The sequence below is a fragment of the Phasianus colchicus genome, chromosome 7 (genome assembly GCF_987193195.1).
Source record: "Phasianus colchicus chromosome 7, bPhaCol1.hap1.1, whole genome shotgun sequence".
Classification (NCBI taxonomy): Eukaryota; Metazoa; Chordata; class Aves; order Galliformes; family Phasianidae; genus Phasianus; species Phasianus colchicus.
The window spans coordinates 31,518,001-31,530,764 of record NC_143442.1 but is presented as its reverse complement, the minus strand read 5'-3'; the positions used below and the strand labels follow the sequence as shown (position 1 = coordinate 31,530,764).

Below are 12,764 nucleotides of genomic sequence, written 5' to 3'. Positions count from 1 at the left end.
AGCTACTGCAGGTCTTAAAAATCAAACAAGGTGGGTGAAACCAGTGACACGGGATGTCTCCAACCTGGCTTAAGAATCAGAGCACATAAATTTGAATTGAAGAGCTGAGGGAAACTGTCTTAAATTGTTATCTGTCCTTTAGGCTGAGTGGAACATCAGCGTGGCAGTGGCTCATGATGCTGCTTAGGCTCCTGGTAGGAGCTACAGAGCCTAGATTGGGATGGGCAGGAAGATGCAGAGTTGGCTGTGATGGTGAGCAGTCTGCAAGGAGCGGGGAGTGAAGAGGGAACTGGTGCAGGAATGCTTCATAACAGCTGTGGTTGTGGAAATCCTGTTGTCAAAGTCAGCTGGAAGGGGAATGTAAAAAATGTGGATATGAACAGTGTAATAGCTTACCTGTGAAGGCAGAAGAAAAGAGGTTAGGAGGGACTGGGAATACCAGAGATAGAAGAAAAACCCACCACTTATAAGCTGGCTGTCCCCAAGCCTGTCATTCCTAACCATGCATCACGATCAGCTACTTGACCTTCGAGATAGTGGCTAAAGCTGTCGTCTTCATTTGATCTTTCCTTGGTTGTGAATTGAGTGTAAAAGGCAATTAAAGGATAATTTTGTGGCAAAAAGCTCTACCGTGCGTGGTTTTTATGATATTATTATGGCAGCTGAGAAATGGATCTTAAGGTATTCATTTGTTGACAACGCTGAATGTTGGCAGCCTGTTATTTTTACTGCAAATTATGGCTCTCTATTAATGTGAATGTACCCAAAGGCCTTAGCGATGGTGCCTGTTTTCATAAATACAGACATAATAGTCACAAAGCACTTCATCTGGGTGCATGGATTAAGGGCACGGCGTGTCCCTGAAAATGCACACTCAGCAATGTGCATTGCAGGTGTTGTACTGTTGACACTGCCTTCTAATTCATTATAACAGAATTTTTTAAAGGTGTGCTCGAAATTTGACATGTTCAGATTTACAAAGCTATTTTTTAAAAACAGTCATACTTCTGAATTGTTTGGTTGTTCTTTCTCACTTATATTTCAGTTTTCATATTGTTTACTATAATTGGTTAAACTCCACTGCAACCCTCTCCCCAGAATATATGTTTTTTCCATTCTTGTGCCACTGCAGATAATAAAAACATATTTTGTATTTGTTAGAAAAAATCTATAACTGGAGACCTAAATAGCCTCCAAAGACTGTACTTCATCCTTTCAGAAGTCCAAAGAACTGCAAAGATTTTCTTTAGAATTCCATATTAAAACTTTAATTTCTGTACACTACTCTATGAACTGTTCCTTGCAGCTCTGAAGACAAATATTTACCACAATTACAGAAGTACTTAAACAAAAAAAAATATTTAGTGCATATTAAAGGTTTGTAATGATTCCAAAAAAGCTATTGCAGCCAAGTGGAAGCTAGGTTTGTTAGGTTGATATGTTAGGGATATTAAATAGAGCAATTAATGTACGTTTCTGAGTTTGAAGAACTTGGCTAGCTTAGTATAAAAAAAGATGCATTAGAGAACTTTGAAAAATTTCTTAAAATAATCCTGTTTTAACATAGAAGTTTAAAGGAATCTAAAGGCATTTAAAGGAAATGCCTGTTTGTTGATATGGTTTAAAATAGCAGCAGAGCAGTTCGGTGTCCAATGCCCAAAGTCAATCAGTTTAAAAAATGCTGCTTCTTGGCAAAGCTGTTGTTTCACAAATACTGGCAAGAGTTTTTAGGAGGTAATAACTTCTAAAGCAGGTTTTCATAATGGGTTGTTACCATTAGTCAACCTGTAGTGTTCTAACAAGATTCCCGTAAAACAATTTGCAATCCTATTGGAAGCAGGGTTCCGGGGCCAAACAATGGGCAGCTCATTAGATTGTAGCCATGGGAACTTTCTCATCTCTTTGCAAAGCCCAGAAGTGCAGGAAAGCTTGGTGTCTCATGCACTTGGAGCGGGTAAACCACTGAAGTTAGCAGAGGGATGTGTTCCAGATAGAAGTAGGTGTCCTGGGAACACTGAGAAGTTGGCACCAACTAGATATTACTACTCTAAATAAATTATTAAGTTTAAGAATTAAATATGTTGCTTGGATTTGATTTTTCTGGATAGTGAGTATTTGAAATAGCATGCATGATGTTTACAGAATGGCCCGATAAAATATTTAAATTTTCTAAATACAAAGCATAAGTTTGACAAAATTGTTTCTCGATCCTGCAAATAATTCAAAATGGATTACAGAATCATGGATTTGTGAGGTACATTACTGGAAGTATTTTTGCTTTTGGTTTTGGAGAGATTTGTTGCTAGTCATGGAAAATATCCTCTTTCTTCTTTCCCTCCCTGAGCCCAGGAAGATTTTTAATTGGTTATTTATTTCCAGTTCTCTGAATCACTGAAATCCAGGGCAAAAATTGGTCTTTTTTTATGCCACCAAGTTAGCTGCATACTGATTAAGCTGCTGTGTAAGTAGAATAAGGAATCGTGATATTGGAGTGGGATCTGTAGTTGATTGCCTTGGAAATTCTACATGACACACAAGCTATGGGAAGATCCCTAAACAAAATATAGGAAGTAGTACCTCCACTACATGAAAAAAAAAACAGGATCATAATATATATATGGAAACTTCATTTGTCTATGAATGTCTAAAAATCTTACTTTGAGACTTCATCTTATTTAAAATCAAAATAAAGTGTACTTCTACTATATATATACTATAGTATACTGTTACTACGTACAGTAATATCATACCTTATAGTATAATTGTGAAGTGTGCTAAAAACAAGCACTACATGATTTAATGCAACCTTGCCCACAAGCATTTCATTCAAAATTAATCTTTTAGTCTGATATTTATTATTCCCTCTATTGCTAGAGAAAGTAAAAACAAAACAAAACAAAAAACAAACAGGTACTAGCCTATTTTATTTATCTTTTTTATCCCATTAGCTTTCAAGCTCCCTGAAGCAGTAATAAAAGTCAAGGGGTTTTACAGAGCCATAGCATCCCTTCACCTGGAATACAATACCTGCTGGTACAATAATAACAGAAAATAGCAGTTTCTCTTGTATAAGATTGCCTGGTAACTGAAGATCAGAGGCAGGATGTTGAATAAAAAAGAAAATGCCTGTTTGAGCAGATGCTGATACTCGAATCTGCTGTAGCTGGTACCTGATAGCCAGCTTGGTTGTCAGCTCACTGATTAGAAACAGTGGTCGTTGCTGAATGGCATTTAGTGAGATTACATTAGTGTCTAAAGATCTGCTCTGAGGACTTGTTGGATCAAAGTAACACGGCCATTTTCAAGGGTTTCATGCTTACAGTTCTGCCCAGTAAGTCAGTGGTTGCAGCGGTTCATTGCGGGCTGCCTGTTAGTTCTCCTGTTTGTATTTAAGAAAAGAAATTTCTTTTGAATATGTCTTGTTAGCTGTCTCTTAGATTTATAGTAATAAAAATCCTTTCAGTTTTTGACTTGCAGTAACCAAACTTTAAAGCTCTTTAAAGCACATGTTTTTTATTTTCCTGGTTTTTATTTTCCTTGGATTGTCCTGGCCATGAAGACACTCTAACCCCTTGAACTTCACTACATTAGGGTTATTGTTTGTCCTGTATCCAGTGGCTGCAGCTGGTTCACAGCTCAATAATGCTTTCTCATTAGAGGGAGTATACATGTATAGGCAAAGAGGATAAAAGAAAATTAAATTAAAAAAAAAAAAAAAAAGTTGTGTAGGGAAAAAGGATGAATTACAAGAAGTCACAGAGGCTTAACTCATGTTTAAAGTCTATCATGGCTGGAGATTGGAAGTATCTTTATTCTGATGTTTATCTTTACTGCTTTCTTCTTCTCTGCTGCACAGTGCTCATCACCATTGGCCTTATCTGCATTTTACAGTTTTGATGTACCTTTCAGGTATGAAATGATATTTTCATCAGAGAGATGGATAGCTTGCCCAGATGCTGAGCTGTGCATTTCCATCAGAAAAGAACCAATGGTGAAATATGTATCAAGAGGCTTCGTTGCTCCAGATGCTGTACAAAAAGGTAAGCAAAATTTACTTGCTGTCCACAAGCTCCTATCTCCATCCTTAACCAAATCTCTTCTAAATCTTCAAACTGCTGCTGTTGTTGGCAGGCACATGCTGTTATGTTACTTAAGGAGGAAATGTTCAGTCTTCAATACAAAAGGCTGATTCATTAGCTTCCCTAAATTACACAGAAGTACATAGCAGTTACCAAAAGTGTGTTTATATTAAAATGAGCTACTATTCCATCATGTTCACTTTACAACAAAAGTTTCTTAAAAAAATGGGAGAGAGTGGGCTTCTTTTTTAAAAACATGATTTGATTGTATGAAATGTTACTTTGCTCTTCTGACTTTGTGAGCTGTTTCTCATAATAGCATTTATTATAGACATACTAGGAGCATGAGAAAAAATGTATGAAAGAACCATTTAGCTCAGCATCCCGTTTCTGCTGCCGGAAATGGATGCCAAGGGAAGAATATAAACTTGGGACAAATGGTGCTAAATGATCAGGTGTATCTCAATACTCTGGCCTACAGCAAGTTGTGGCTCAAAGATTTACTGTGCTAATAGCAGTCTTTTAAAATGTGATGGTATTTAATAGGAAGTACATGTGTAAAATAGCCTCTCAATAGCATAAGCTGTTGTATTTATATTCAGTAGAAATTCAGGTCTGGATTTACCTCATTTCACTGTGGCTTAGCTGAGGTCTTTCAGAGGATAAAAGGTAAACTGCACCACACTACTAAAACACAGCAAATGGAATTTACATCACATGACTTCTTTTGTTGTTTTCCAGCATCTTGCTGTGTTCTGTTTTCTCTTTCCACACCTTCTTACTTATTTGCTTTCCTCTCTGTTTCTTGAAATTAGTACAGCATTTTAGGAATTTTGCATGCGTCTTTGGATGTTAATCTTAAGTTATGAAATGATTCCCTGGCACCCCCTCCCCTTATCCCAGGGAAGAGGGACAGGGGTAGGCTGTGAAAATGAAGCCCTTAAATGAACACTGCATTCTTATAAAACTAGTGGGTAGGATCTTAATAACCTTCAAGATCTAGAGAATTGCTGGCAAGAAGTATATTTCTGATTTACTGTATCTAGTAGAGCAAATCTTATAAACAAGTTTTCAGAGGTAAAGCAGTCCAGAAGAAGTCAGTGTTTCAGAAGTGTGGATCCTTATCCGCAATAGAGGTGTAAATCTGAAAGGATCAGGACTTGCCAGGACTTGTTCCAGTATGGTGTTGCTCATCTCCATCCAATCCAGACATTCCACTTACATATTTTCCTAAGACAGATTTACTATCCTAAGTGCTTTTCATATAATATAGTAAACTGTAATCTAAATAAACTTCTGTGAGCATTCTGGTGCAATTTTAATTCTTCAGTAAAATTCAGTGTTGCCTTTGTTTTATAAGTTACTAACTTCATACATTTGTGTCTCTATCTTCAAAACTGAAAACATAGAAAAAAAACACTTTTAAAAAGATCTTTTTAAATACATATAGTAAAAAACAAACTAATAAATTGCCATCAACCTAATGGTCTGAATACAAACTTTGACTTTTTAGTCTTATCACTATGTATTTTAACTCTTGAAGAAGCTTACATTTGGTTTAATCTGTAATCACTCTTACAGAAATACAATGCTGAGTAGTCATTACTTTATTAGCTCTGTTTTACAAGATGCTACCATTCTTAACATTTTCAAGGAACTGCATTAAATGTGCAAGGCTTCTGTATAACATAGGAAAAGACAATGCAAGATTCTTCACTGAGCTCAATGGTAGAATGTTTTCTTTCCACATGTACTTTTGACCACATCTTGACTATTTCTAGAACAATGCAGTTTAATTCTATACTTTCCTTGATGACACTTTAGTAGTTCTGGTTTTGTTTCAGTATTCTGCAATTTTAGTTTTTTTTTTTTTTTTTTTTTTTTTTTTTTAAGAGAGCTATGGGTAGACCACAGCAGTGTTTCTACTCTGAAATACTTGTTTGGGGCCAACAGGGAGGAAGTATACTAGAATTTTCTGCAGGGAAAAGAGAGCTTTTCAGAATAGTTAGGCAAGAAATCCAAGCAACTGGTTAGATATACTTGTGTTTTTAGACTTAGGAAATAAATAATGTGTGCAAGTTATTCTGTAGTGAATGACAACATTAATATCCTGCTGTCTTCGCTCAGCACACCCTGTTTGTTGATTGCCTGCTGACCTGGCTTAAGGCAGCTGAGTCTGCCCACTGCAGAAAGTGGTGTTCTGTACCCCGAGGCTTTGGAAATAGCAGTACAAATGTAAGTTTTAACACAGCTAAATTTTTCATTTTGTCTCAGAAATAAAATTTTCTCATTTCTTTTGGTTTTCTTTCGTGTTTGTTTTTTAAGGTGAAAATTTATTTCAATTTTGTCACTTGCTCATTTTTTTTTTAATCATTATGTTCCCAAGGCAAGGATTAAATGCTAAATATCAGGTGCTTCTTACAGATATCTGTCAGGGTGGAACTTGCATGCTGTGAAGGAATTCTAGATTTTCAGAAGCTGAGAATGGTTTCTGTAGTTGTCCCTTGCTATCATAGAGTCACAGAATATTCTGAGGTTGAAGAGATCCATAAGTCTGGCTCCTGGTTCCACACAGGGCCACCAAACCTGAGAATATTGTCCAAACCCTCCCTGAGCTCTGGCAGTTCCGGGCCGTGTGCACTTCCTTGAGGAACCTGGTTCATGCCAGATCCTCTGATGCAGAACCATTTCCTCCTCAGCTGTGGACCACCCTGAGAAAGCTGCAGGCAGCTCTGAGGGAATTTCAGGCCGCCATGTTGGAGGTGAGGGCCGCCATGACGGAGCTGCAGGCAGTCCTGAGGGAATTTCAGGCCGCCATGTTGGAGGTGTGGGCCGCCATGATGGAGCTGCAGGCAGTCCTGAGGGAATTTCAGGCTGCCATGTTGGAGGTGAGGGCCGCCATGACGGAGCTGCAGGCAGTCCTGAGGGAATTTCAGGCCGCCATGATGGAGCTGCAGGCAGCCAGCCCTGAGGGAGCTGCAGGCTGCCATGATGGAGCTGTGGGCCACCATGTTGGAGCTGCAGGCGGTCCTGAGGGAATTTTAGGCTTCCATGATGGAGCTGTGGACCAGCATGAAGGAGCTGCAGACTACCATAATGGAACTGCAGGCTGCCACAATGGAGATGTGAGCCGCCGTGGTGGAGCTGCAAGCCACCATAAGGGAAGTGTAGACTGCCCCGAGGGAGCTGCAGGCTGCCATGATGGAGCTGTGGGATGCCCTGAGGGAGTTGCAGACCATCCTGAGGGAGCTGCAGGCCACCATGAGGAGTTTTGTTACATATATACACTAATTATATATTTTTTGAAGACTACTCCAAAAGTACTGCCTCCTATTTTATTCTGTTGGCCCACGATGTCAGAGGTGGATGTTGGTGGTATGGCAGTACAGGTTGAACCTTCCCACCAGCAGTCCATTCCGGTTTGTTGCTGTGTGACAGATGGCAGCAGAGGGGCAGGCTGACAAAATGGCAGCTGACATGGATGTGCAGATGAAACAAAGGTGCATCACTGAACTTCTCCACATGGAAAAAATGGCACCCATCGACATTCATTGATGCTTGCTGAACATTTATGGAGACCAAACAGTGGATACAAGCACCGTGAGGCGGTGGGTAGTGTGTTTTAGCAGCAGTGACAATGGGTCACTTCCACTAGTGCAGATCCTTATGAGTGTTCATGGAGGCTCTTGTTCATTGCTAGCAAAAATGCACAGCTAGTGGTGGGATTATGTTGAATAGCATTTTGTAGCTGAGCATTTGCCCCATCAAATAGCTCTTTGTATCAGTTGTAGTTTTCATGGAAGCAAATCATAGGCACTACTTTTAGTGCAACCTATGTATATGCAACCCAAGACAATTCCTCTTCATCCCAAGAGACCTAAGGAAGCTAAAAGTTTGGAGACCCATGCATTAGGGGGAACCAGCCTATCTGGTTCTTCATCCACCTTCCTTCACTGCAGAAGAAAACAATTGCTTTTAAGCGTTTGCATTGTCAGATAACAATGTAGAAAAGTTGTACATCTCATAGAGAGACTGAAAACTTGTGCAGAAAATCATTTAAAAAGAAAATCCTCCAAGTTTTACATTATTTGAATATCTCTGCACAAACTCATCTGCAAAATAAAGAAACAATAATAACAGAGATTACATAATGTTCTCAGAGGTTAATCTCTTTACAGTGATGTTACTTTGCCTTTGGCTGTAGCTTCACCAAAAATGGCCAGTCTGTCATTGGCCCTAGAGCAAATAGCAGTGCTTAAATGGGTGGGTAGAAAACTCACATGTTGATGATATTGGCATGAATTTAGATGACCTTGCTAACATATGACAGATTTATGCATTGCTCACTAGGATGATAATGCCTTCTTTTCAGAGTCAAAAACCTACTGTGAAGATGCAGATATACTTGAATTCACACAGAGTAGAGAAAATTCTCAAAAAGCATCCTAAACAACACAGAACATTGTACAAAATAACTAAATCCTAATAATAGTTTTAAAATGCCCTTATGAATCCTCTAACTGCATATAGATTCTTATTATAAAGATATCTAAAAGCAAAGTTGCTATAGAACTTCAGAACCTTAATGTGAAGACAAGCTCTTAAAGCAGGTTTTGTGTGGCTGTTCACACCCCTTTGCCCAGCTGTCTTCAGTGATTAAACCAGCGTCTTGAGGTCACTGGCAACTGATGCTGATTGAAGCCACCTTGCATCAACACTTATTTATTCTAGCAGCAGTACAGGCTGGTCACTGATAGAGCGAGCACAGAAATGGTGTTTTAGCGATGCTTGCGAGATAGCGGTCCTTTGTTGCTGTTCCAAATTTCAGCTATTGATGACTTTCATCTCATGCTTGTGTTGTATTTACACTGGATATTATCAACTTGATAGTATTTTCTGGTGAGCTACTTTGAGTATGTAAGGGGCTGGTTCATTGACTGGAGGTAAACTATTGATATATTTGTTTTCTAACTAGTTAAGGAAAAAAATGATCTTATTTTTTTTTTTTAATAGGGATAGGATTCTTCACTGCTGAGGCTGAGGACTTTTTGTATTGCTCGTCACATAAGATGCATGGAGCTCTTCCAGTCACTTGCTGCCTTACTGCTGGAGCTACCTGGGAGCCACAAGGCAGCTTGATTGATTCACAGCAGGTGAGTCATGTCTGTTCTGTCTTCTATAATGCTTTGACTCTTTGATTTATGTATTGACTATGATTCTAATTTGAGATGAGTCAGTGGACTTGCTGAGCAAATGCAAGGTAAGGATGGCTTCACTCCAAGTCTTCCCCCAGAAAGCTGAGATGCAACTATCTTGAGCAAAACTGAATTCAGTGTAGTATGACTGACGTAAGCTGTGCTTTTATCTGCTGACTGGAAAAAAATAAATCTATATTAATTGGAGTCCCTTAAAGACAGGATGCGTAAGCAGGCACTGGATGGAATACTTTGGAGGATGTCAGATTGCAGTGTGTTTTTAAAGCATATTGAGACTTTTCTCTCAAATAAAAAAAGAAATAACGAACTTTATTACTGTTATGATACTTATCTTTAGATCTCAAGTGTACTTCAAGCTGTAAATGCCAACATTTTATTTTTTAGTTTTTTGGATAGACACCTTTCTTGGCACAGAAAGCACCAGTAGAGTATGGCTGTAGCTAAGTGCTTCATAGCTGAGATACTCTATGATAATTGCTAGGCCACAGCTTGAACCAGTGCTTGAGCACCAAGTGAGAAAGCATGGCTAACCGAGGGAGCTCAGGTGCTAATAATATACATGAGTGATTGGAACCCCTCCCTACCCTCGTTTAAGTGTTAGCAGCTAGGGGTGCAACATCTCTCTTCAGAGATTGTGCTCTTCTCAAGATGTTGGTAGTCATCAGAAAGGATGAGCCACCTTCTTTTATTTTGCTTTCTAAACTAGATCTTAAAAATGCTTTCGTAAGTGTGCTACTGTCCTAGTAGAAGGTATTATAGCCTTCTGTTGCTTCCACAACACCTGTGGTGGTATGAACAGCTCTGCTTCATACGGCAGTGAATGCTTTCTTACTGGATGCATCTTGTATAGCATGGTATAAGCTTTAACCTCTTTTGCATTATTATGCCCAAAAGTAAAACAGTAACAGTAGTTTTTAGCATGTTTAGCATTTAGCAGCTCTCCAAGGATGAAAGTACTTAATTTCTATGGTTGGATTATGAGGTAGTGAGAAAAAGAGGCACCATTTTTAAAATTCTTTCATTATCTTGATATGCTTGCTATTAAAGCACTCTTTGGAGAAGCTTATTTTTACTAATGCGTAGATTTAGAGAACTCAAAAACTGAAGCATTCTCGCTCTGTGAGAATAATATTCTCATTGTCATTGTTTTTCTATTGTTAGAGTAATAATAGGAAATACTTCTTTTTAAGGAAAGGAGAGAAAATACACTTATGTTCCAAAAGATACTTTGAAAAGGACTGCTGGCTTTTCAGATCTAAGTATTTAATTTCATTGTTATGATTTTCAACTCTGTACCCTGAGTTTATCCATTTCTACTTCATCTCAAAGGACTTGCTTTGTTCAGACAGGCGTTTCTGACATTATCATACTTTTTATTCTCAGTAAGTCCAGCTTGTCTGTGTTATCTAAATTCACTGATTGTGTATGGAGAGCGGGTTTTGATATTGAAACACTTTAATATGTAAACGGCAAGATTGCTGCTTAAAAAATGTGAATTAGAAAATAATGAATAAAGTAGTAGCTGTAGCAGAACTTCCCAAAAGGCCAACAATGCAAGCATCAGACTCTCACTATGACTTCAACTCTAGCATACGGTGGTGCACAGGCACCTTGTACATAGGTATGTAAAGCAGCAGTATTGAGTTGTCTGCTATGGAATCAGTTAATGCCATTAGTATTATCCATGTGTGGCTTTAATATTTGGAAAACCATCTGAGCAGGCTTTTTTTTTCCTGCAGGGCATCACTTGACGTTTAAAACTTTATGAAATAAAAGAAGGAGGCATTAGATTATACCTATAAATGATGTGTTTATGTCCCCAACAGACGGTTCCATCTCAGTTCAGAAACAGGAGTACATTTAAAAGGACCCAGAGATTCTGCATTACCTTACCTTTTACCGTTTGACATGAGGGGAACAAACTCTGTGTTTGCAATTTATGCCTTGGCCTTTCTTGATTCTCTGAGAGTGGCACAGAGAGGAAGTAAAAACATATAAGCAACCTACCTTTTCATAAACATGTCAAAAGAAAGATTAGCCTAAAATGATATTTTCCAATCATAAGTCTGCAAATAAAGTCTCACTGAAAATGTCAGAGAAAGATTATCCTAAAATAACACTAAATGCTAGATTACAATTGACATTTTGTAGCTTAACGAAGGAAAATAAAATGGCATAGTTTGAGCCAGCAGCATCTTTTATCTCATCTTACTTGGCGACTGGAACCTGGAGTCAGAAGAGCGATTTTTCAAGTCCTCCGTTGATGCTAAACTGTGCTATCCTGTGGCTGTGAAGTCTTCTATTAGGGACAGTGAGCAGAGCTTTGTCAAGAGCGTCTCTGGTCATTCAGTGGGATTGTGGCTGTTAGCCATAACACTGGTCTATGCCTCAATGGTTTGTTATGCTAATAGGGATCTCCTAGGATATCTGAGGCTGCAGATTTTGCCCTACTTTCACTGCAATAAAGAGAAGAATCAAGTAGATTTGAGATTCTTCTTTATGAGTGCCAGATCTTTTCAAGTTGAGTGGCCTTGAAAAATAACTCATCCAAATTCCTTTTGTTGTCTGTACAATAATGTGCTTAGATACTACTATAATGAACGTTAAGAATAGCGGCTTTGTTTTATTAACTGCCAGGTGTGAATTAGCCTTTTCCAATCACTACTTGCACGTGTTAAGTTAGTAAAGGGCTACATATGCTGCTATTCTTTGTTTAGGGGGTCGTATTGCGACTACTGGAATCTAAAAAAGAGTTTAAATGAATCATCTGCTTACGAAAGCTCCTACTTCTGTGTATGCTTTATTCCAAATCAGGGCCAAGATCTAGTCTGAAACGCAAAGTAGTGTACATGTCTGTACAATAAATTCCTGTAAAGCAACGCACTTGTGGGAATTGCAGGCTAGGTGTGGGAGTGTGCTCATTCTCTCGTTGTCTTATCTCACTACAAATTGCTTTAAACTTTCTTAATGATGTTGAGGTGTACCTGAAAAAGGCCAGGGTGCTGTTTTGCTCAAAGATGATAGTGTTGTAAAAGCCTCTGTTTGAGTATAAATATTTTAATAATGTAGTATTTTTTGTTATAGAGAAAAGATGGCTAATGAGTGCTTTACCTGTATTGGCTGCTTGCTAAAGTCACTTTTTTCTTGTAGCATGATGCTCATTAGCTTTCTGGCCATATGGTGGTGGTGTATAGATTTCCTTTTTATTCTATCTATTTTCTCTTGCAGAGGCATTCAGTAAGCACGAGTTAATAGTTTTGGGCTGAGTCTTGGCATTCACATGCTGCTGCTCTTATATCTGTAATTGTAGCCATTGGAGAAGGGAGTGATGGAGGGGTGAGTCACTGCCCAAGGCATCATCTATAGCATCTTCTCTGCAGGCGGGTTTTACAACTAGTTTAAGTCTTCTGGCAAGAGAACGTGGAAAAGAAGTGAAAAACAACCAGCTTTTGCCGCAATAAATTGTCAG

General features: G+C 38.6%; 1 protein-coding gene across 37 annotated transcripts in view; it reads left to right on the top strand.

The window, feature by feature from the left end:
* Positions 1 to 12,764, top strand: part of ZNF804A (zinc finger protein 804A) — a 455,187-nt gene that overhangs the window by 163,387 nt on the left and 279,036 nt on the right. For 35 of the 37 annotated variants that reach the window (XM_090144338.1, XM_090144330.1, XM_090144331.1 and 32 more), the window contains 2 exons: positions 3,910 to 4,040; positions 9,093 to 9,232. In XM_090144338.1, the coding sequence (XP_090000464.1) occupies positions 3,910 to 4,040; positions 9,093 to 9,232 (271 nt within the window). Of the gene's footprint in view, positions 1 to 3,909; positions 4,041 to 6,206; positions 6,315 to 6,811; positions 7,688 to 9,092; positions 9,233 to 12,764 lie in introns of those variants that run through there. The other 2 variants (XM_090144348.1, XM_090144349.1) reach the window with 2 other exon arrangements.